A 24,734-nucleotide genomic window follows, 5' to 3' on the forward strand; every position below is an offset into this window, starting at 1 on the left:
TGATCGCAAATAGAAGAACATCGTCCATAGAAAGAGGGACGCACCACGATCTCTGCCTTGTTGCTGTGACCTTGACCATAGTTGTCAGTAGCAACCACCTCAAACTTGAAATATGACCTCCTCATGTTGCGGTACATGATGGCTGTCTTCACGACGCCACTGTACGGCTCGATGACGAAGCCGTCCTTGTTGTCCTTGGTCTCTTTGCTGGCAGGAGGGGGGATGATGAGGCGATACACCATGGAACTGTAGTTACCAGTGTCTCGGTCCAGGGCCTGGAAACAAGAGAAAATAAGATCACTGGCATCAGTACGGCAGAGAAGGATGCGAATATGGTCTTGGGCATGACATCATCACATCATAATAATTCAGTGTTGTTCCTTGTCTAAAAGTCTGCAAGTCAATACGAAAGTCCATGTTTGTGCCCCCCCAACATGAATATTGTATGTTTTCTGTGTCCAAGTTGGTTTTTCAGCGGAATGTCATCTCTCTCTGTCGGACACCCCCCCCCCCCTCTCTCTCTCTAACGAGCACCCAGTCGATCTGCTGGAGGACAAAGAGACGACTCAGGGGCAGATGACATTAAAGTAGATGTAAACCCTTCAGATGTGAGTGCTGCAGCAGCAGTAGGGGTTCGTGCTGCTGTGGAATAATCACTTCAGTAGGTCTTTCTCCACACTGGTATGGGAAACTACCCCCCCCCCCCCCACCTCACAGACACACACACAGACACACAGACACGGCCAACCCCTCGTTCATCTCACCTGTCACTATGGCTCTGTGTGATCTAATGAACCAGGACTCTCCAAGAATCAGTTTTTAAAAAGCTGTAATAAAATATTAACACATACAGCCCCCCCCCCCCCCCCCCCCCTTCCCGCCTGAGTCTCTTGAGGCATCCACACTCATTAAAGTATCTCACTACCTCTCAGACAGAGGCAGACAGAAACCCACTCCCTGACTCTTGCTGATATCTGAAGGGTGTGTCAATAATCTCTTGCTGTGTTTATGGGGGTGTGAATTATAATGCCAGCTTCATCTTCACCATCCCCCCCCCCCCCCACCATTGACAGTCCCATCTGAAAAATCACGGTGCTTCATTCATCTTCTGCATGTGACACTGTAAATCAGACGACTTTGTCCCCTTTTTGCCACCTGATGATTGGTTAATGAATCATAGCAAACCTATCTGATAAAGATTTAGATTTTAGCTTTGATGCATTGAGGCGATGCAACAGTTGGTTCTGACCACGTAATCTGAGTGGATCAAACTAAAGGATGGAAGAAAAAAAGACTTTTCTCTCATTTTTTTCTTGTTTCTGTCAGTGTTTCTGGATGAGGACGACCTGTTGGGGACACAGACACAGGGTGTGGGCTAAAATCATTAAAGAGGATTAAAAGAATGCTCCTGACTTAAACAGGATTTCTTTTGATGGTGTCTAATGTTGGAAGGCTCTAAAATGCCTGGCAGAAGACGGCACTGATGGCTTTTGTCTGTCTGTGATGGAATCAGCAACATGTGAATGAAATTCCACTTCAGTGTCACCCTGCCTGACAGCTGCTGCAACACATGGTATTCCACAAAGATGCAACCTTGTTCTCCCAATCATAATAGTCAGGCTATGCTTCCTTCATGGCAGCCACCCACAACAATGATGGAACCAGATATCTCCATGTAGAGGATAAGAAGCTAACAGTGGAGGAAGCTAACAGGGTGGGCAGGTTCAGCTCTGCCTGGAAGATCCACAAAAAGTTGTGTGTGTTGGGGGTCATTGATTGTCTGGGATGGTCCGGGACTGTTGGCTGGAGCTGAATAACCAATTCTAATGTTTGTGCGTGTTCTTGTGGGTGCTCGAAAACACATTTCACTTGTGTTGTGAAGACAGTGTTTTTTATGTGAGGACATTCTGTCTGGGCCTCACATCAAAGTTGTGTTTGAGGTTTCAGACTTGTTTTAAAGTTTGTAGAGTTAGGTTAGGGGTTGTGTGTGTGTGTGTGTGTGTGGTGTGTGTGTGTGTGTTGTGTGTGTGTGTGTGTGTGTGTTAGACGACACCTGCACTTGCAGGACAGATGTGAATGTTTTGGCATCTTCTGCGACTCCTCCGATGTAGAGAGATCTGGTGAAAACGGGCTGGTGGTCGTTCTCATCCCTGATGTCAATGATCACCTTCGCTGTGTTAGCTAGGACACATAGATCACAGGTCACCCTGATTACTGCATCCAGATTTAGCTAACCAGAGTTCTTCACATCTGACTTTTTCTCCAGCCTTCAGACACGCAGGAGAAATGCGGTTAATGCACCGACTTACTGAAATCAATAAGAAAAATTAAAGAGATTTGCTAACGATCACAAAGATTTAAGCCCGTATGATCATGATTTAATCTTGACTGAATCCTAATGAAAGCTTCAGTGCAAACAGTTGAATAAAAGGAGAGTGGTAATTAAAAGGAGAGACCCCGGGGAGCACAGCTAGTCATGAAGCGGCATGCAGATGTAGTCTGGAAGGATGAATAAAATCAGCAGGGACAAGCAGGGCAAAAATGCAAGAAGTATGAAAGACAAAAGGGTGCTGGTGGACCTAATTACAGGCAATTTCTCTTAACTTGAAAACAAATAAAGGAACAAACAAAAGTAAGCCGGAGTTCTCCTGTCAGCACTCACTCTTGGAGGGAACTCGGAGGTTGGACGACGCCACTTCGATGGAGTCTGCCTCCACCTTTAGAACAAAGCTGGAACTACTCTCGTAGTCGAGGCCTTTGGCTGTGGAAACTAACCCCGTCGTCTCATTTAAAGTGAACTCTCCTGGAAACGCACGGAGCAAAGAAAAGCGTCAATCTCAGCTCAGGTCTCGTTTCTCAGGCGACTTGCAGTTGACAGTGCTGCAGTGAAACCAGCAACAGCCGTGATTACGGCCCACTCACCTCCCTCGTTGCCTTCGATGATGGAGTAGATGATAGTTTGATTGACAGCGGCTGCCATGATGCTCCCCACCGGAGTCCCAACCTCTGCCTCCTCGCTCACTGGGGGGAACCTGCGAGTGCATCATGAATATCATCTTTAAAAGCTGTTGAGCAGTCTGCAGAACTGACTGGACTCACAAACACCAGACATGTTTTACTACTTAATGCTGACAGATTTCTGAGTCCTCGACAGACGAAGGAGTAAAAACATGATGGCCAAGAAGAGGAAACAGTATATGAAATAGGAATTCAATCTGGTAGAGGACAGATACATTAAACAAAGATTTGAGTTGGAGATGGATTTTTTCTCAAGAAGAAAGTGATAACGTCTTTGCCCTGTAAGTTCACCTTTCACCTTCAGTTATTGATCAGATTCCTGGCTAACAGCTAGCCTGATGCTACCATCACACTGGGACAGCAACAAGTGGTTTAAGCCTTAACCAGTTTAGAAGAGAACTCCGACAATGTTGTTCTCCTCCTTCCTACTCTTTCATGCTGGTGGGCAGGGACAGACTGGCTATCTGGAATACTGAGCATCAGACCTGGGCCTACGTGCTGTTTGGGTTGACAGCTATGGACTTAAATATATATAAATATATATATTTATAATAGTCTGACTGGTCAGTCAGTGGCCCAATTGACAAGGGCCTGGCCCAATCATACCACGGAAACACCTCCTCCGTTTGACTCGCTGCGAGCAGTGTCACGATGACAGACATGTTTGCCACGGCGGGGCCGTCATCAGCTGTAACAGTGGTGGCGACGCTGGTTCTGGCACTGGCACTCACAGTGAACGGGGACATTTAGTAGAACCTGGCATTCTTAACCGCTAGTGGCTATTTATATGACATTGTGTACACTGACTGAATGAGAAAATAAACCCAGGCTTGTACTTTTATGTCTTCCATCCTGAACTCTTGAATGTGAGAGCCCTTTTAAAAACCACCAATCACCAAAAACGACAAAAAGACAGCGGCGGTATTCTGATGTCATTCCTAGACTATTATTGTGTGTTGGGTGAGTACTAGACTAGCCCAAGGCTAAGCTACTTATTGGCCCTGAGAAAATGTGCCTTATGGCATGTAGGTGCTTGGGGATGATGTTTGGAACACCACCCACGGCAAAATGCTGAATAAATAGGGACACCCAATACAATAAATACTGCTTTCAGATTCATTGCTATCATAAATTACACCTTTTGTAAATCTTTGATAGGGCCACTCTCACTGATTCCCATTAACTCATTGCGTGACTTAATGTATGTGGCAGCACAGTCCGACTCATAAAGGTGTTATCAGACGTTGTGGTCTGGTCCAGAAAAAGGGGGACGCTTTTTTGTCCCAGTCCACCTCTGCTGGTGGGGAAGCTGGACTTGCTTTCTTCTACAATTTGTGAATCTCTGAGGTTTTCAGCAGATTGTGCGTCATAAAACTAAGCCAGAGCAGCCAGAGGAGCAACAGCAGCCCCACCAGGGGCTGTGTATGGGGGGGGGGGACACAGACTGACTGCTGTGAGAGAGTGACTCAGATGTGAAACGGCCCCCACGACGCACGCCACCATTAGTGAGACCGCCCACTGTGACCTTTAAACAAAGTTGCTAACCCTAACCATCATCTTGAGCGGCAAAAAATAATAATTCTGAAATTTAAAAAAAATATAACTAGTAATTTGAAATTACTTATTTTCTTTGATTTGTCATTTTTATTACAATACAGGTAAACTCATGCACGCACACGCACACATGGTTATTCTTCTTTTTTTGATGACGTTTCTGTGTTTGTTGACTTGCCTCGTGGTCTAAAATGAACGGGTCACTTTGTGCTTCTACCATTCTTTCAGAACAAACAGGCACCAGAACCAGACGGTGAATATCAGCTTTTCAGCAGTGATCTACTAATTCTTGCTTTTCTCTGAAGTCCCTGTTTGTTTATTACTTTTATTCCTTCCTTTTCTTTGTACTTATTTCTCAGAATTCCCCCCCCGTAAACATGGCACAGCTGAAACCAACAGTAACAGCTCACATCACTGAATTCACAGAGCGCCATAATGGGCGGGGCCATCTACGTTGGCTGGTTCAGGTCATGGTTAGCCAACAAGGAGCGGCCCAAACGAAGAGAACCTGGCCTTCTGGTCGTTATGAACAAAATAGAGCAAGCTGGCTTCCTTTACTTTCTCTCATGGCCTCAGGGTGGAGATCACAGATTATATCACACACTGAGACAGATCACTTCATAATTAGTGTAAATGCCTCCGCTCTTTCAGCGCCTCCAGTCAGCTCTCTGAAAGGGCATTAAAGACCACTGTGCAAAGACCAGTTGAAAATGTCACCGCTTTTCTACACTTTCCACATTATTTACACTGTTTTCCTTGTCTAACTTTCTCTCCGTCCGCTCCGTCCCCCCCCCCCCCCCACCACCACCACCACCCCACGTCTGCTAATTGACTGTAGGGTTTTCATCAAGAGCCCATTGAGCGACGGCTCTTACAGCTCGCCTGCAGTTCTAACCTTTATGGGCTGATTGGACTCTTCTCAGCCTGTGTGCTGCAACTATGCGAGGCTGGAGAACTGTGCTTTTTCTGCCTGTTGCTGTCGCTCTTTTAAGAACAAACATTATTCCAAGAGAGCCATGAAGTGCTGGAGATGTCTTTGATTTCTTTCATTGTTGCCTCCTTGCACACAGCATAGTCTGAACAATCAAAATCCATTTTCTACAACCTCTGGCGCATTTATCTCCCCAACCCCCAGCGCTCCAACAGGACCTCTGCATGTTTTCGACTTTCTATAAATCACTCAAGCTGCTACGCGCGCTGTGCTTGTCTGCTTTCTTGTCTGTAAGTGTTTCAGCATTTTCAACTGACTCTCGGCCCTCTTTTGCTCATTTCTTTTGTTGTCAGTCAAAATTCCTGACTGACAGTCCGACGCGTGAGGCTGAACGTGCAGTCTGAGAGACTTGGCACAGCACAGGCAGGAAACGAACACGCTGAACACTGAAAACAAAACAAGGACGGTATTTGTGCAGGCTTGAGTTTAACTGAAGAAACTGGGTGTAACAGGAGCAGAATGTATGAACAGTTTTTCTAGAAAGACCATATTCTAAGACTGACCTCTTACAATCACTAAGATGATATCTGCATATTTACCGGTAACTGTAGGAGGGGCAAAGGCCAGTCTTTAATCCACCTTCATCCGACTGAATATCAATGTGGATTTCATTACTTGAGAGGAACATTTATGATGCCTATATGTCACGTCCTTGACTGTAGTCACCACCCACAGCAGCACCACCCACAGCAGAGACCAAATTCAATTATCAGTTCTGATATACAGTTAATAGTCTGTATAGACAACCCAGTCCTATGAGTGCCACAGTCAGGCCAGGTTTTCTGTCCCACCAAACTGGGATCCCAGGTGAAAATGCATCTGGTAAGACAGAAAAACCTGTCCTGAGTGTGACACTCATAGTAATGGTTGCTGAGCAGTGTAGTGGACAAGGAAAATGATACGCAAAGGAAGAGATCACATTAAAAATCTGGTCAGATTTATACTTTTATTTTAGCATTAGCATTGATTAACCAACCGTCTGTCTGAAGTTCTTGCAGGCGTGAAGGAAAAAGTCCGCGGTCACAGTCCTCAGCAGAGGTACCAAAGCCTCCCATGTCCTGTCCCAACCTTGTCCTCACATCCATCCTCTCCTCTCCTCGCTACCTCACCTCACCTCACCTCTGGCAGAGTTTCACACGCTATTGCAAATAAGTGTCACATAAGTGTCAGGAATGTGACACTGAGCGCTCAACCTGCACCAAAGCAGGCATCTGTCAGCTGGATGTGTCAGATACCTGCAGATTCCAAGTTTAAATTACACAAGACGAAACATAGATGTTGACCTGACACCACAGACAGAAAGGAAAAGTAATTTGGTTTTTAAATACTTTTAGTTCATTCAGCCTTTTTGATCTCAGAGGCAACAACAGAAGAGCCCAAAACTGTGTTTAACTAGAACATGATGACCTACAGTTGCCTTATGAAAATGTAGTGCCGTCAAATGGCCGCCAGCCAGTTTGCACGAGAGTTTAACATTTGCCGTAGTTCTAGGAGCAATAAGAAAAATAAGATTATGAATTCAGATCTGCATAGCTTTGCTAAACACCTCCTCAGAACTCTAAAAACACATCTGCTAGTCTAAACTTTAACCCCTAAACTCATCACTGAACTCATCACTTCGCTCCTGTAAACAACCATTTTCTACATTTATTGTGGTATTTAGCATGGAGGTATTTAGCATGGAGATATTTAGCATGTGTGCTTGTTAGTGTCAGCTGCTTCAGTCTCCTTTCACTTTTCTTTTTACGTATGTAAAGCAAAACATGGTGTGTTCAGAATTTCAGCACTAATTCTGAAAAAAAACTTTGTGATTCTCTTGTCATTTTCCACTAAAGCAACAAGCCGCTCTCAAAACATGAAATCACGCAATAATAACACTACAAAATGCACCAGTTTCACATTTAGTGCCTGAAAATTGAAAAATTGTAACATTTTTTTATATCATTCTTTTTCTTTTCATGTGGCTGTTTGCAGCTGCATCCCAAAATAAAGACATACCAGCCATTGCCTTCATTTGCAGTGGAAAATGTGGAAAATGTTATTTCTCAATAGTTTAGACGTACACTACATTTTCATGATGTTCATTCAGTTTATAGATGGGAGCGTTAGTTTGTTTGTTCTTCTGATGAATCTTTCACATCTCTGCTGTTGTTATAACGGTTGCTAGGGACGCTGTTCAGTGGTCAACCTGCTGGATGTGTTAAGTGTAATCTGACACTACAGAGTGAGTTTATCACTCCAGAAAAGCTGTCGGATGGCAGGATTTATCCCCTTCCACTGTGTGAGACAGTTGCCGTTTGTCTCTGTCTTCTTAATGATGCAAGACAGCGCGGTGCTGCCATCATCGATCAGACGATTTAGCATTTTAAGCAGGGCTCTGGCGTGTGGGAGAAGGATCTTCCTCTGTTCCTAAAGAGGTGAAAATATAATTCAAGAGGGCAGGATAGTGGTAAATATTTAGCTGCGTTCACTGACACGCACTTGGGCGCACAGACAAACAGAGGAAGACGGTGGGAGGGGTGAGCAAATCGGAATTGCCTGTGATGGCGCCATATTTTCCCTCCGTTCACTTAACTGCACGATGGGGGAGTGCTGAGGGAGAGTCATCTGCATCTGGTGTGGTCTGCATACTAATTCTGCAGGTGCATCCTTCAGGGGAGGGGTGAAGTGGTGGAGGGGGAGAGGGGGAGACGGGGAGAGGGTCTTCTTGCTACAGCGACTGGTTGCATATGAACTCTGATCTGACTGGTGTGGCGTGTGTATTTAACCCCAGCACGCGATGCTATAGTCTAAAAATGAAACCTAAAACTCCAAGACTCGCCATGGCTCATGATAAAGAACATTAAACATTGGGTGTGTCGAGCCGGGTTTTAATGTTTCTAAGTCCTGATCCCAACAGTGACAGTAAAGGCACTGATATTAATGGACAGACTTATATAGCAGTGGATCATCTGAGGGTCGCCCCCATTAATTAAGGGTGAGAACGTGTTGACATACTAGAAACCACAGTTTACGAAAAAGTCTAAAAGCCCTTTTAGCTGTGATTAAATGATGTGTTAATGAAGTGATAGTGGGGGGATAAATGTATACGCTCTGTCTCTGCTTCAGTCTGGGAATCACTAAAGCAAACTCGCCTTGGCCCCTGGGATCGAGGCCTGTGGGCCCGACATCTCCATAAGTGTCATAGCTGCCTTAATAAGCTCCAACAATGACAGTGAAACATTTGTTAGCTTTAAGTCAGTGAAGACGGGCCCAATCATTTCCAGACCCAAGCTGTTGTTAGGAGTTCCCCCCAGTGTTGTCCCCCTCTCCCTCCCTTGTGATCCTGGTCAGTCTTTGGCCTGTTTGTCTGTTTCCAGCCTGGGTGGCGTGAAAAAATAATGACTGTTTATTGTTTATTCTCTTTATTTCTATCTTTTGACATGCATCTTTTGTTATGATTCATAAACACCATCAGTATAATCACCACAATGACCTGTATAATCCACAAGCTAGTAGATGCATTAGGTAGAACAGAGTAGAACATAAATCAGTAGAAGAGAGTGGAATGTAGAGGGGTGGAACAGGAGGCATGACCTAGGCAGAGAAGTTGTGACCTGCAGACAAGCATATATAGTAGTGTTCTTGGTGTGAAACGCTCCCCAAAGCTGGAATATTGTCAAATAAGGTAACCAAAGTGGAAGGAGCCAGCACCCCTGATAGTATACTGTCTTCTACATCTTGTATCTCGCCTTCGGCTGTGACCCTCAGTGTGTGTGGTTGTCTGTTCGAGGCCCCAGCTGGTAATATAGTTCTCAAATCACTGATCTCCACCCTTGGACCTGTTTACTCTGGGCTGAACACCTAAGAATATTTTGTCTCTCGGCGGGCTGCTTCCTGGTTCTCTCCCATCATATGATCCACACACCTGCTGCTCATCTCTGCCTCCTGCTTCAAAAGAGTGCTCCACACTTCCATCTGGCCAATTCCTTGTCTTTCCATCCATGGTAACAGCTCAGGTCACGTGTGACCCGAGCTGTGTGTTTGGTTATTCCTGTTCTCGGGCCTTGTGCTCCTGGTGCCTGTTTTTGTTTGAAGCTCTCCATCCCTGTCTCCTGATCCTGCCCGTCTCTCCCAGCCTGCTTCAACCTCGTTGTGGACTTGTAGTTTTGTGAATTATGGTTTTCCTCTGCCAACCACCATTAAAAAGTTACACCTGACTCAGTCCTGTGTGTGTCTGCCTTTGGGATTCAGTTCATGTCTAGTGATTTTAACAGCTGTTTTCCATACTGATGAATGGCACAGATACCCCCCCCCCCCCGCTCAGCTCATTTTTCTCTAAAACTGGAAGAGCTGTGTGACGGCAGCCTGATCGATGAGACCTGACATGTTGAAATTAGGTCCAAAGCATAAATGTTTATTCATGATGACCCATGTGACCGGCTGGTTAAATAAAAGATACATCAGCTGCTCTATAAACACGCTTCATTTCTGGTTGAATTTAAGTTCAAGCATCTGGGTGACAGTGGAGGAGATCACATTCGGAGGTGAGCTCCGTTACAGCAAACGCCCAAATCTTGCATCCAAAACCATGCAAAGCTTTGGCAGGAAGAAGAGGAGAGAGACGGGTAGACCAAACCCGTGAAGAAGCTAAACTAACATTATCCTTTTAACAACCTGCCACACGGGGGAGGGGAGGGGGGCACAACAAAAAACACTTTGGTTGGTCTTGGGTGAAGCGTGGTTTCATTTTGAAACATTTAGGGGAAGACAAAGTTTATCATCTTATTCAATTTTGACCTCACTGACATTCACTGCAAACCCAACGGGAGGGTTGAAACCTTCCAGAGATGAGGTGAAAAACAAGGACAGTGTGAAATGGAGCAGATGATACAGAGGACGTTTGTGTGTTCTAGGTGATGGATGGAGACACAAACAGAAGACAGATCTGTAGATCATTCAGAAGCTAATTCAACTTGTTTTGCTTTTTCCTGCTCCTGGACTGAGATGCGTTGGATTTTCCAACATTCCTGAAGGCATCACCGCATCATTACCTCAACAGATTAGCTGCTCGCTTGCATGTGTGGTTTTGTGGGCCATGGATTGTGTGATTTAATGTCCTCTAATTCATTTGTCTGTTACAGTCTTGAAGGTCTTGCTTGTACAGATCACAAGAGCAGCAACATGTTGTAATTCTATAGTACAATATGTTATTTTTCCCTGTTGATCTTCTTTTCTCTGCAACTCATGATAAGAGGACAAGTACCCTCTTTAAAATTCATCACCACACTAACTTAATAATTAATAGCTGCTTATTTTGAATCTTGGTGCACACGTCCTCACTGCTGGAGGCACGTGTACCTGTGGAGCCAGAAAATAGCTGCAAGCATACCAACAGGCTGTCCAATTACTTTTAGACATGACCATCCAGATCCTTCCCAAGTTTTTAAATGAGGGAGCATTGAAACGACTTTGTTGTGTTCTCAACAAAACAATAGTGATTTATTAGTTAATCTGATATCAGCGTAGGCAGAAAATAGCTTATTGAATTAGCTGTATTTTCCTCAGTATTATTGAATAACCTGCAAAGTCTAACAGCTCCAACATTAGATGGTCACAAGTGGGTTTCTGTTTATCTGCAGTAACACCAGAACCACAAACAGTTGGGGACTGAATATTTGTGGAGTAAACTGGAGTAAACTCTGTATGGGTTGAACTGCCTTACTGTATTTTCGAGACCATAAGGCATGGTAAAACATACCGCTAGCTTAAAACATGCATGCTAGCCTGTATTTAGCAATGTACTCACATTATTTTTTGATCAATCCTCATCCAAAGGCCTCATCTTCTGTATCAGAAATGGCTTTTGCGAAAGTCGGCAGGCCAAAAAGCCGAAAAGCAAGTTCAGATTTTGGAACACACATAAGGTGCGCCGCATTATAAGGCGCCCTGTCCATTTTGGAGAAAATGTAAGACTTTTAAGTGTGCTTTATAGTCATGAAAATACAGTAATTTATGTTGAAAATATTAACTTTGAATTAACGCGTCAGATGCTATTAGGTGAGTTTTGTACTGAGTATATCAGAGGACATGGGGACAGCTGGGATGAGCCACAGTTTGTGTGTGTGTGTGTGTGTGTGTGTGTGTGTGTGTGTGTGTGTGTGTGTGTGTGTGGCTGTACTCTACCGGTACTCCTCCTGAGTGAAGACTGGGATGACAGACGGCTGGAGCACGGTGATCTCCACCAGAGCCGTGCTCTCCTTGGGGGGCTCCCCGTCATCGTAGGCCACCACCAGCAGCTGCCGTGCAAACACAACCTTGAGCTGACATGTCTAATGGCATCACAGGCAGCAGACAGAGCAACAAATGCAGGCAAAGCTAAAGCCAATGCGCACGTCTTCGCTCCCCTGGTTGGAAAAGCACGTTATTGGCATGGGAACTGGAGAGCAGGATGAGCATGCCTCCCAGTGGCGTCATAATTGGTTCCTGCTTCTCCTTTCTTTTCCATTTAATTGGGAGGTAACTACGGTTAACTGGCCCCAAAGGATCCCTAATGAGCCACAGTCTTAAATACCACAATATTAAAGTTGTTATTTATACTGCTCTGACCTTCCTTTAATTCAGTGGTTCACATGTTAACAGCTGAAAGTATTGATCGCTGTGGCTGCAGGACGGATTGTGGAACACTTTCCTTGGTTTATTACGACGCCGGTGATTTGTTTCGGTTGCTCGTTCTTCAGCTCCTCATCTCTGACTTTGCCACACAAGACTTTTGCTCTGAAAGTTGCTCTTGAGGAGATGCAAATGAGACATCTGTCAGTGAGGTGCGTCCTTGAAAGAAGATATTTTGGACATTATGTCGCCGCCCCAGGTTCCCAAAACTAGTGTTGGATTGATTCAGTTTGTTTTGAGTTATGGGTTGCAGACAAGGCCCAGATCCCCCCGAGTACTGTCTTCAGAGGACACTGAATCCTTGTACTCCAAATTCAAACCCAATGAAAAGATGAAATTAGTGCGACAGAGGGACTGGAGGAACAATTAGATGCTGTGGTGGACTTAGTTTAGTATAAGTATGTATCACTTTAGCATTTTTTGATTGTTTTTTACTACATTACAGTTAGAATAAACATTAAATATGATGATATTTTAAATGTAATAGTATCCGACAGACAATCACGTCTCAGCAGCATGAAAAGTGATGTTGTTAACAGCAGCCCTGTAACATCCATCCTCACTGCCGAATATGCCCTCATGTTGGCGTTTCTCATTTGTCAGATATTGGCAGAAGTTCCATAACACCATAAACACAACTTGATAAACTTGATGAAGAACTTGTGGTGGTAACTTTTGAGAGTCTAACCCATATGATTTATAAATAAACCAACCCTGAAGTCTGGCTCAGCAGCCTCTGGGTTAGCTGTAGGAATCCAACATGACAAGTCCCCAGGACATCATAGAACACACACATGCATGCACGCATACACACACACAGGCATAAACACATTGTATAGAGGATTCTTATGAAGATATAGTTCCTTACACTGAATTTGAGGTTAGGCTCCTCGTTGAGATTTACTCTCGTTACCACGTTTCCTGTCTTGTCATCTACATCGAATATGCTGCCAGAGTATGGATAGGCCTCCGGGTCCACTTTATAGCGCACCAGACCTGCAGGCGTTCCCTGTGAAAAGAACCTGGACGTTGTCACAAACAAATTGTGATAAATGTGCTTTTCGGCATCTCTACAAAGCTGAAATGGGCCCATGTTATTTATCAGCCAAGGCCATTAGGTTCAGTCCAGAAAGTTCTATTCCAGGGACAACTACGACATCCCTCTCCAGGACTAATTACCTTTGAGTGTGATTCTCTGTGGCCATCGCTCAGGTGGGAGAGGGATGATGCAACACATTTCATTTAATGGCATCTCCATGCATATTTAGGAAACCATTTATGACCTGGCACTGATTGAACACTGAAATAAGACAGGAGGGAAGGTTTGCAACTCTTACATGTGCTGTAAGCAGCACACGCTCTCTTTCTTTTACTGAGCCGCAGCAAGGCTCAAAAGTCCCAATGACAGAAAGCCACAGAAGGTCTTCTCAAACTGCATTTGGATCATTTAGAACCCAAGGATAACTGCAGAGGACCTGAAAATGAGCTAACCTTTGTTTTACAGCGAAAGCGCTACAGCACCCTTTAAGATGTTCACGCAGTAAATCCACTTTAACGATTAAAAAAAGGTGAAGCAGCAGCGTTGGAGCACGAAGAGCTCGCTCCCAGTGGGCTTATGCGCCGCTATTGTGCAGCATTTTCCTGCCAACGCTCGGAGAAAAACTCACCGTGGGGTCAGAGTCATTGGCCATAACTGTGATTACGATGGTTCCCTTAACAGCGTTGGGAGCAACCATGCCTCTGTACAGGGACCGTCCGAACACCGGAGAGAAGTCATTCATGTCCTGCAGGGGCAAGATTGAACAAATTATGACCAATAAACAAGCAGCGCTGTTGAATTAACTCAGAAAGCACTTTTGTTTCCTGCAGAGGAGCTTGTGAAAGGAATGACCGCCAGCATTTTCTCCCCATTCAATCTTCTGTCAGCAATCCGAATGAAGTGGGAGCAAAGTCTGCTCCAAAGTTACAGGAACAAGGAACGTTAACACCAGAGAGGGGAGCCTATTTAAAAACACAAATGTGAATAGAAAAGGGTGCCGCACGAGTGAAAAGACGTGGTGTAGAAAAGGACAGAGGTGAGCCGAAATGGCTGTAATTAGTGGTAATTGGTGATGGACGTGTGAGACATCAGAGTGCTCACACAATGCAGAAAACTAATGCAGCAACGGTTGTGTGCTCCCTGAATGTCTGCAGCTACAAAACCAAGGAAAAGCCACTGCTCCGATATCACCTGATCCACTCACACCCAGAGGGGAGCAAAGCACAAATCCCCTTAATTTCCTGGCTATGAGGCAACGGTAACCTTCCAATTAAATGAATCTGTATTAACACTCAGTAAAGACCAACATCAGCTAAACACATAAGGAGATTTAACCCCCCCTTAATGTTCCAGAATGATGGATTTGTTGGCATCTAGTGGTGGGAATACAGGAGATATTAAGATACGCTGCAAAATAGTGCCAGAGTGGCAAATCAGATAAATTAGTCTGACAAGGACTTCATATCTGGTCAGTAATAAAAAGGCTTTTTGGGAATGTAACTTTTTTAATGGCCACCTCTGCTTCTCACACTGACAATGTCATTGCTAACAAACTGTTGCTAATCAAACACATTTGTTCTGGCTCTACTTGTGTTAGCACAAACCTTTGACCCTCAAACAACAACAACAATGACAATAACGACAACAACAACCACTAAAGGTCTTTAGACCAGAACTGATACATCTTATATCTCAAAGCTCTGATGATTTGGAGCTAAAAGTGTGGAGTTAAAAGAAAAACTTGGCTCAGTATTTTCCTTTAAAGTATAAATACACAAGCCGTGCCTCCGTCCTTGGTTTTAGGTGACACACGGCCAGACAAACCCACACCCACCGTGATTCTGACAGTGACGGATGCTAATCCAGGAGGCATAGTTCCCCCTGCGTCAACGGCCTCCACGGTGAAGGTGTAAGAGGGATCGGACTCGCTGAATCCCTCGTAGTCCAACACTTTGAGAGCAGACAGCTCTCCGGTCGCTGGGTCGAGGTGGAAAAGCTGGAGGATCTCAGGGTCCACGCCTTCGGATCGGATTCGGTATGTGAGGTTGGAGCGGAGGTCGGCATCTAGCGCCTACACAGGAACAGGGGGAGCGAAGTGGGGGGGGGTTAATACCTTCGCCTTTGATCAGCTTGGATCTTTCATGTTTGCCAGAAGGTCAAGCTGGAGCAACAAGCAGACTGTTTCATCAAGTGGTTGCACTGAGACCGGTGTGTGTGTGTGTGTGTGTGTGTGTGTGTGTGTGTGTGCCATGCTTTTATCTGCTGCACCCACCGTCAGCTGTAGAATAGGCGTGTGTTTGGGGCTGTTCTCTGCCAAGCTAGCGCTGTAAGACTGTTGGGTGAATATCGGACTGTTGTCGTCTACGTCCAGAACTGTGACCGACAGCATTAATCTGGACCTCCGGGGATCCGTCGCTCCGTCCGAGGCCTCGACGATGAGGAAGTAGTGGCCTTTCACCTTTGACAAACACACGCATTGATATTTTTGCCACGTCCGCCAACCAGACTGTGCCGGGGCCCATCTTTACCTCTCTGTCCAGCGGCGCCTCTGTTCGGATCGCTCCGGTTGCGTTGATGGAAAACAGCGTCTGGTGGTTGACCAGCCGATAATGAACCTGACCGCTCGCCCCCAGATCTGGATCGGTGGCCTAAACACAAGCGGATGATGAAAGGCTCTGATGGAAGCTTGATCAGGTTACACCTCTACAACCATACAGTGAGTAAATGTATGCAACATTAGACTTCACTCTTATTGGGATATTCCTCAGCTCCTGGACAGTATTTAACTACTGTTATTAGCACTTTTCTGCACTCTGACCTTGTTCAGTACTTTATCCAAAGACAGCTCACTGCAGATTAAAGTCAGCACAATTAAAGTTGTTATTGTTAATTCCACCTAACTTGAACTTCTTAACACTAGCGATTCCACAGTTCTGATGAGACCATATTCATATGTATTATGTTCTTCCACTTATCTTAGATGTTCTGAATTCTTGGGCCAACATTTAACTTTTTCTCAAAGGAAGAAAAAGATTTTTCCTCTATGCTTTCACCATTGAAGGCGACTTATATTGTCACTTGAATCTCAAGGACCACAGGAAAAGCAAAGAAAGCTTATTTGCAGCAAAATTCACAACACAAAACAAAATCAAATAAATGAAAATATTTTTTCATTTGTTCAGTTCATATAATCTTTTTCATTTTCACAAACTCATTATTGGAAAAATGAAAATATTTCCAACAGAGTTTCAACCTGACAGTAAAATAATGAATATAGATAAATGTTGCTAGCACCTGCTAGCTAGCGAGCAAGCTAAAAGTTTTCTACAGTTCAAAACCATTATGTTGGTGCAATGTTGCCAGTTCAACTTCACACATGAGCATCCGACCCAACATCAGATATCAACAAGCAGCAACTGTGGCCAGTTGGGAATATGGGCCCAATTACACAGACACAGGATCCAAAAAACAGATCAATAAGTTCTCCAAAATGGAAACATATCAATGGCTACTGCTTCCAATAACATAAACATATGTCATTTCATTTAGAGGCTACTTTGTGTTATTCCTATTATGCCTAATCTGCCGGTATTTGCTTCTTAGATGGTGATTTCCTGTTAAGTTAATGGATGGTGGTCTGGTATTAAACCACCCTGGAGTCTTTATCCATAAAGCTGTTAGTGCGCAGTGGATGAATACAACTTCCACTTATGTGCACTTTCTAAAGTTGTGTTTGTGTGTCACTCTTGTTTGCTCTGTCGCCTCCATGATTGCTTCACTATTCTCAGCATATTTATGCTGCCAGACAGTAAAAAGCCCCAAACACAGCAGGATTAATGTACGTGCTGCCCTTTAACACACACAACAAAGAGGCAGCTCAGAGCCTGCACCCTCGTCAGCTCCTCCGCTCCTGTTTGAGTGCTCACACCTCTTTACTTCTCTCGCCTCATCACGCTTCACCCCCTCTATTTTCTTCCCTGGATAGAGCCGGAGCCGCAGCAGCGTCTCAGACTAAATTAATGGGAGGTTTGTTTTTATCTATCTCTGTACATTTTTCCTGGACCCATGAATCAAATCACTCAAACATCAGTTTAAAACAGCGTAAATCCTACCAGAACGCACACTCACCACCTCCTCCTGCTTTGTTGTGCTACATCTTTAGAATCACTTCCGATTTTTGAGTGAATGTGGTAAAATAGTCAGACCCGTGCACGCGTGCTACATCTCTGCAGGAGCAAGTAAAACACCACACGTCTTCAGCTGAGTTGGCATTGTATCGCCGCCAAACGAGACAGTAAAATTAACCCGGACGGCAGTAATTAGCTGCGCAGGGAACATGCAGAGAGCTACCAAGCAATTGTAGCCTGGAGACATTTAAACTTTTGTACACGTTGATGAAGCGGCTGTGTTGGGGTTTGCGCCTCACAGATCTGCTATTCGCAGCAGCTTCTCTGTGTGTTTAGCATTTAATAAACGGTGTCATCAAACAGGAAGTCAGTGTGCACATTAATATTGAAATGCAGATAAAGAGACTCCTCCATGGCTCTGCGTGAAGATCAAAAAATGCAACACTTTCAACACTTCTTGCTTCTAAACAGATGCAGACGGAAAGAGAACTGGCCTCTCATTGTTTTCGGTTATTGTTGTCACGAGTCAACAGCATTAGAAAAGAAAACTATGAAATGCAGCATCAGTTCAGTGAAGGGTTCAAATTACATTAAGTGTTTACATCTCAGCTAATGTGCATGTTTTATTCTGAAAAGAAAAAAATAGAAACAAGAAGTACAATTCAATGAGGCAATGGCGATCCAAAGAGTCTGATTCCTTTAGCATGTTGTTGTGTGTTGTATAACCCCTGACACCACACAAACACGCTGGAACGGCAGACAATCACCTCCCAGCGCTGTTGCTCCATCTGACCCGCGGGACGCGATTTCACAGACTGATTGCACAAATTGTTGTTGAAGACGCTGAAATCAGACAGAAATCAGGGTTCCGCTGTGCCCCAAACAGGCGCCGCCGCAGGAGTGATGCAAAAAAACGCTGAAGTGTAAAGTCGAATGGCAACATTCCCGATGCGTCCCCATCCCGTCACTCTCCGGGTTTGCTGCTTCAGAGGGGGCAGAGAGGCTTCAAGGAAAATAGGTGCTGGTGGGTGGGTGGGTGGGGGGGGTGTCCTCCACCGTCAAAAACTCATTTATAAGTACTGCGAATTTGTATCTCAGCAGAAAGGTCAGCCATTTCTCGACCTGATTCTCTCCCTTTTTATCTTTTCAAAATGGAAACTGTGTTCCAAACGGAGCGTTAATACAAGAACGCACATGTATTCCCAAAGCTGCTGTCTTATCTTCTTTTTCTGAAGACAGCCCCTTTCTTTCCCCATGTGTCCCCGTCCGATTTCTCTCTTCCACTCATGCGTATCTCACTTCTTTCCTTGTTTCCTTCAGCCAGCCAAGGTCAGGTCCGTTCCCTCTTCCAGGAGGAACGAACCGCTTAATGCTCCCAGGTATGCAAAGGCTTTGGATGGAGGCCCAGATTCGTGCTTCGAAAAGCCTGCTGAGGGATCAGCTTGGCTCTTTGGGTTTGGAAAATATCCAAAGACCCTTGAAAATGGGATGTTTAAGATTGGAAAAGTTTTCAAGCTCCTTCAGTGAGCTCATCTCTCTGACTTGGAGCCAAAGGTCTGAGTGGACTTGGAAGTATCAGGCTAAGCTTCTAGCTTAGCTTAAAGGTTTTGGAATTGTGTGAACTAGTTCCGACTGGGCCTTGTAATGCATCAGAACCTTGAAAATTGGTTACATTTCCACAGTGAGAGTCATGTTTTCAGACTCCCTTGGCTGATACCTGAGCTAATATTATCTGTCTATATCACCTGAACCCAGTGTTGAAGCTGTTTGCTACAGACAAACAAGACATCTACAACAGAAGTCTGCCAGATACAGATCCTGGGAATTCAGAAGGATATCTGAATCCGATCCGTGCATCTGCAGGAGCGGCACGGTGAAAGACCCTGATTAGAAAGGAAGCTCCATTTAAACCTCATACCCACCCATGCACCACTAACAAGGCACCAGTGGGAACGATTCCCTGCCAAACAGGAGAACCGAACCCAAAGGTACGCCGCCACGCCGAGCCGTGCGTGTGTAACCTGTGTCTGTGTATGATGGCGGCCCCCGTCTGAAACCTTTCAGCTGTGATTTAATGACTGCAGCTCTCCCCAGTCCCAAGTGACACGGTGGTTGAAACCAAACAAGAAAACATAAAGCCTAAGAAACGAGGGCATGCGTGTATCTGGGGAGCAGTAAAGCAGAGGAAGCACCGCTGTAACATTTAGAACGTGTCATCTGATCAAGACGCCAGGCGCCGCGGCGTAACGATGATACGCTAAGCTGGTAGCAAATCCGAGCTAGCGTAGAACCAAGGGAGCACCTGTAAAGATCAGAGCCTGTTTATGTGTCAGATTTTCACCATAGGTTGTGTGTGTGTGTGTGTGTGTGTGTGTGTGTTGGGGGGGTTACAGAGAGCAAGCGTCCTTATTTCCATTCAGTCATGTTGTAGCATTAACGCTTCAGACCACATTAATTAGCCTCTGCTATCGTCCCTGTGAGTGTCGACCCACCCCCATGCCATCCACCTTCACATTCCCAGGACCTGTCCAAATTCTCCAGACCATAAACTATTTTCCATTTGCCCCTAAACAGTCTGACCCTGAGTCGGGGCCAGAGGTCGAACCTTTCAAAGGTCTTCCCTAAACGTCGCCAAAACAGCGCTAAAAGCCAGAGTTGTGAAGCAGGTGGAGCTGTGAAAAGTGCTTCAGCTAAAAGCGAGAACACGTAGAGTCGCACATCTCTGCGTGAAACCTCTGTGTCTTGGTCACCTCCAAACATGTTTGCACCCTTCAGTCAGTCTTGGGAGAGAACGACACACGGCGTTGATCACGAAGCTGCACCGCCTGACAACATTATGCTGGTGATCTTCAGTCCCCATTGTGAAAAGCTGGAGGAGCCGAATTTAATTAGAGTCTTGACTCATTGTGCGGTAAGAGACCTCAAAGGACAGACATGCAGATGAGGCTCCAAGGCAGCTTTGAGGTTTGTGTAATTATGTTCCCTCTAAAGGTAACGAATGTTCTGCTGCTATCATTGGAAGGAGCCTTACAAGGAGACGGCACGGCCTCTGTCACCCAGGCAGAAAGGACTGAACCATAATGCTGGTCCATACGCTCGATCCAGCAGACTGGCGATGGACGCCATGTGACTTTGGCAGCACAGCATTTTGTTCCTGTTTAGGGAACAGTTTGAGCCTGGAGACCTGTTGACATTTAAGAGGGTTTTAAGCACAGCCAGCATGGTTGAGTCCCCAGACAGAGCATGTCAGTAAAAGAGGTGTGAGGCTCTTGCTATGTTCCACACACACACACACACACACACATGCACACACACACACACACACACACACACACACACACACACACACACACACACACACACACACACACACACACACCTTTATACTGCTATCTTTGTGAGTACCCTAAACCCAATTGTAACCCCAACCTCGAAGCTAACTCTGAACCCCTAAACGGTCCTTTAAGATTCGAGGACCAGCCAAAAATGCCCTCATTTTGCTAAAAGAAGGATTTTTCTTTGACACCCATTATGTAGCAAGTACAAGAAACCACACATAAACATGCAGAGGCACTCACACACACTGACTCTTCTCTTTTCTCTGAAAAATACTTCCAAATTTACAGTGTGTGGATTTTGGAACCGAGCAAAGCGCTTGTTTTCGGTTCTGCAATCCTGCCTCTACTTCATCTAGACGGTGTGATTCAAAGCGCAGGAGAATAGCCAACCTGGATTCTGACTGTACAGACTACAGAGAGATTTAATGAAGGCTCAACCAAGACTCATCAACTGGGAAATGAAACAAAGCCAGAATTTGTTCTCAATTAAAAAGGTGACAAGGTTATTTTAACGTGTGTGCTTAGCGTATGCTAAACAACTGTTTCTTCACGGAAGAGAGCATAAATCCCAGCATACAGTATGTGCGCCTCACACAGCTGATCGATGGGAATAGCGGGTTGTTCCACAGACAGGAATAGCTCTGACATTTGCTCACTGGCCTCCTACCTTGACCCGTCCAACGTAGGCGTGACCCTGCTCCTCTGGGACGGTGAGATTCACTGGCAGCGAGGGGTCGAACTGCGGGTCGTTGTCATTAACATCTGTCACCACGATGTTCACCGTCGCCGTGGAGGTCTAAACACACACACACACGCAGGCGCACGTTCCTCGTTACTGAGGTGATCACGTCGCAGAACACTGAGCTTAACATGAAATGTGTGTTTTTAAGAGTAGCACATCAAAATGGCTCCTCCATTATAATGAAATATGTTGCAATATTACAAAATACGGCCTGATTATGATCATTTAAGACTTATATGTTTCTTTTTGCAACATTTTATCACAGCAGTTGTTGAAGCAGGAAGGATCTATGAGCTGAATGATGAATCCTCTGTTACACAGGAGGGAAATGCACTGTCGTACCAACATTGCTAAGACAATCTTCTCTAATTTTTCTTTTGCAAACTTGTGCACACTTGTGAACAGAGAGATAGAGAAAGAGAGAGAGAGAGAGGAGAGAGAGAGAGAGAGAGCACCTAAAGCAGGTAAAACCTTTAATTTACTGCCTGGTCGGCTGTGTTTGTATCCTGAGATACAGTAGATACAATAAAATAAGTAAATCATTTTCTGATGAATCACTTTTCTTTCTTGCTTTTCCTTTCTCACACACAAACACAAAAGAGTTGAATCTACCTTTCACAAAGAATTTCAAGAAGGTAACAAGAAAGAGGTGGTGAAAAGGGACAGATGGCCAACAGAGTCACCACAGCAGGACGGTGGCGGAGGGCAGACGCCGCTGTAAGGAGACTGAAGTGCAGGACACGGAGCTGACTAAAAGCTTTATCTGAAATCTGTGAAGTGAAAGCACCTCAAACACAATGGAAAATCTGGAGGGACTAAGAGGGACCCCAAGTGACATCGACTTGGTGCACAATCGCCTTTGTGGGTCAGACGGAGTCTACCTGCCATTATCACCGTGTCTCTAGATACATAATAATGTAAGATTTTTTCGATATTACTATTAACTCCATCTGCAGGCGCTGATGGATGGAATACCATAAAAACATTCAACTTCAAACTCCACGTGAGAACGTGCACTGTGTGTTGTTGGTTTCAGATGGCGGCTAACTCTCCCTCAGCCAATTAGGGATGCAAACCTCCTCATCACATACACACCTATGACAACCTGCCAGCGCCTATTTGTAGAAATCACCTTCATATGAGGTGTTTTGAGCTGTTTTTCTAGCTTTTTAAACTGAAAAGGTTTGAAATAGTATCGCTAAAATGATTTGTTTTGTGATTTTCCAACACATGCAAAAGGTCAGTACCTCTCAAATTCAGTGTCGAGGGCAACAGAATGTTCAAGCCTCACTTGTTGCTCTGCCTCCCATCCACATGCACCCGTTCACAAGAGGAATGTCGCCCTTTTGTCCTTCCTGAAACTGAGACTTGTTGACCTTTTTGTAAATTCTGCGCTACACTGACACCTCTTCGTGGATGAAAAGCCTTTTTCTTCCCCTACTATAATTTGAAAAGCAGTTTAAATAAATGCAGCTACACTGTTTTTGCAGATGACAACTCTATACCTGGGCTTCTGCGCTGCTCTGGTAAGCTGACCTTTAACAAATGAGCTTTTCAGGAAAGGAATAACTATGTTATTGATTGTACAGCAGCATTTGTACGAGCAATCACAGATACAAAGCTTAATGAGTCAGATTTGCCGACATCAAGAAAATTAGAAGAATGGCAGAGTAATTACTGACTATCGTTATTGGTTACAGCAGCTGTAATACGATACTTATGTGAATGATGCCACATAGTCGATTAAACGCTCTTGCTCCCGGAGTGAAAGTCGTAAGGCATCCCATAATGCCCAGCTCCAGAGTGAAGCAGCTTTACTGGCCAGCAGGGTCTTCAATTCTTGGCACTATGATGGATTCACTGGCAAAATAGCCAATTAGGCACTTTGCAGTCTCCCACTCTCACAATGGGACATTTAATAATAGGGGACACAGGTACAGTGTGTGTGTGTGTGTTGGCATATAAAGACAACCCAAGGCCTTTGGAGTGATGCTGATTAATGGGCCTGTGTAAGGCACCTACACCCCAATATTCTCTCCCTCTGCTTCTACTCTCATCTTCCCTTATGTCTCTGTAGCTCCTACAATTTCACCCCCCCCCCCCCCACCCCAAAAAAAATAATATAAGATGTGAGTGAATATAAAGTGATATGGCAAAAAATGTCCAAACTGCTTTTAGCAGCTCAAAGACCTTTGGGGCACAAAAATAATTGATGGAATGTCTGGAGGGGACACGACTGCATCATTGTAGCAGGAGAATAAGCTCCTCCCCTTTGTGCTGCACCTCTGCAAGACATACGAACTGTGTCAGTCATATATGTGATGGTGACCTATGGTCATTTAATGGTCATGAACAAATGGTCTTTTTATCCAAAAAATATCTCAAAAATAAGGCACCCATGCTGTCCATGCACCTTCCAGTTGGGGTACGGTACAGTATTGGTGAAACTAGACATGCAGCAGACTAAAGGCTAAAGGCTTTTTTAATCTTGGTGTGTTAGTTAGTGTATGTCGTGGATTCATTAAAGCAGCGGTGCCCAAACTAAGGAAATATTTGCTTTATTTCAGCGTCTCTCATTTTCTATCAGAGAACCATTATTTTCCCTTTAAATATATTCACGTTGACCCTTTGATTTAAGTTCATGGTGTAGACAGGTGGAGCTAAAGGAAGGGCTTCTGAGCAAGTGGTGTCAAATGTTTCCTCTTTAATGGAAGCAGCTTAAAATGGACTGAAGTCTTCATTTCTTTTAATCTCTCTGACATGAATTTCTATCAATATTTCTCTGGACATCACCTGGGAAGCCGGTGGGGAAACGCCGAAATCCTAAGATTTTAACAGCCGAGCAGGAAAGAAAAACACCGAGTTCCTTACTGGAGAGACTTGAAGGAGACGCAGGTGTAAAACATGGTGTAAAGCTAGCTACAAACACATTTGATGTTTGCTAGCCAGGCATTGACAATAAAGGAATTCTATTCTATGCACTGGAGCTTTATTAGATACATTTTGTAATTAAAGTCTGAAAACAGGATCCATATTTGCAGTAAATATGCTTATTACTGAGTAAATGTGAGCGTTAACCTTCTTTTCAATGCTGATTTAAGTACTTACTAGTGCAGAAACATCATTGTTAAGAGCTGACTATGACTGTTCTGATGATTCCTATTGAATGAGGAGCAGTTGTGCCTAATACTGAATGCCACAGCTGGTGTATGCTGCATTTCACTGTGAAGGGTTTTGTTTCCCCTCAGCAGCCACTTAAAATCCAGCGGAGGAG

At 44.7% G+C, this 24,734-nt stretch overlaps 1 protein-coding gene across 3 annotated transcripts in view; it reads right to left on the reverse strand.

Annotated features, from left to right (window-relative positions):
• LOC130521490 (protocadherin-15-like) overlaps positions 1-24,734 on the reverse strand; it is a 103,678-nt gene that overhangs the window by 20,548 nt on the left and 58,396 nt on the right. For all 3 annotated transcript variants that reach the window (XM_057025103.1, XM_057025096.1, XM_057025088.1), the window contains exons 20-30: positions 21,386-21,514; positions 15,782-15,901; positions 15,526-15,711; positions 15,088-15,324; positions 13,882-13,998; positions 13,083-13,223; positions 11,729-11,841; positions 2,923-3,032; positions 2,663-2,803; positions 2,054-2,181; positions 45-275 (exon numbers count right to left, since the gene is read on the reverse strand). In XM_057025103.1, the coding sequence (XP_056881083.1) occupies positions 45-275; positions 2,054-2,181; positions 2,663-2,803; positions 2,923-3,032; positions 11,729-11,841; positions 13,083-13,223; positions 13,882-13,998; positions 15,088-15,324; positions 15,526-15,711; positions 15,782-15,901; positions 21,386-21,514 (1,653 nt within the window). The remainder of the gene's footprint in view (positions 1-44; positions 276-2,053; positions 2,182-2,662; positions 2,804-2,922; positions 3,033-11,728; positions 11,842-13,082; positions 13,224-13,881; positions 13,999-15,087; positions 15,325-15,525; positions 15,712-15,781; positions 15,902-21,385; positions 21,515-24,734) is intronic.

The sequence above is a fragment of the Takifugu flavidus genome, chromosome 1, assembly GCF_003711565.1.
Source record: "Takifugu flavidus isolate HTHZ2018 chromosome 1, ASM371156v2, whole genome shotgun sequence".
NCBI lineage: Eukaryota > Metazoa > Chordata > Actinopteri > Tetraodontiformes > Tetraodontidae > Takifugu > Takifugu flavidus.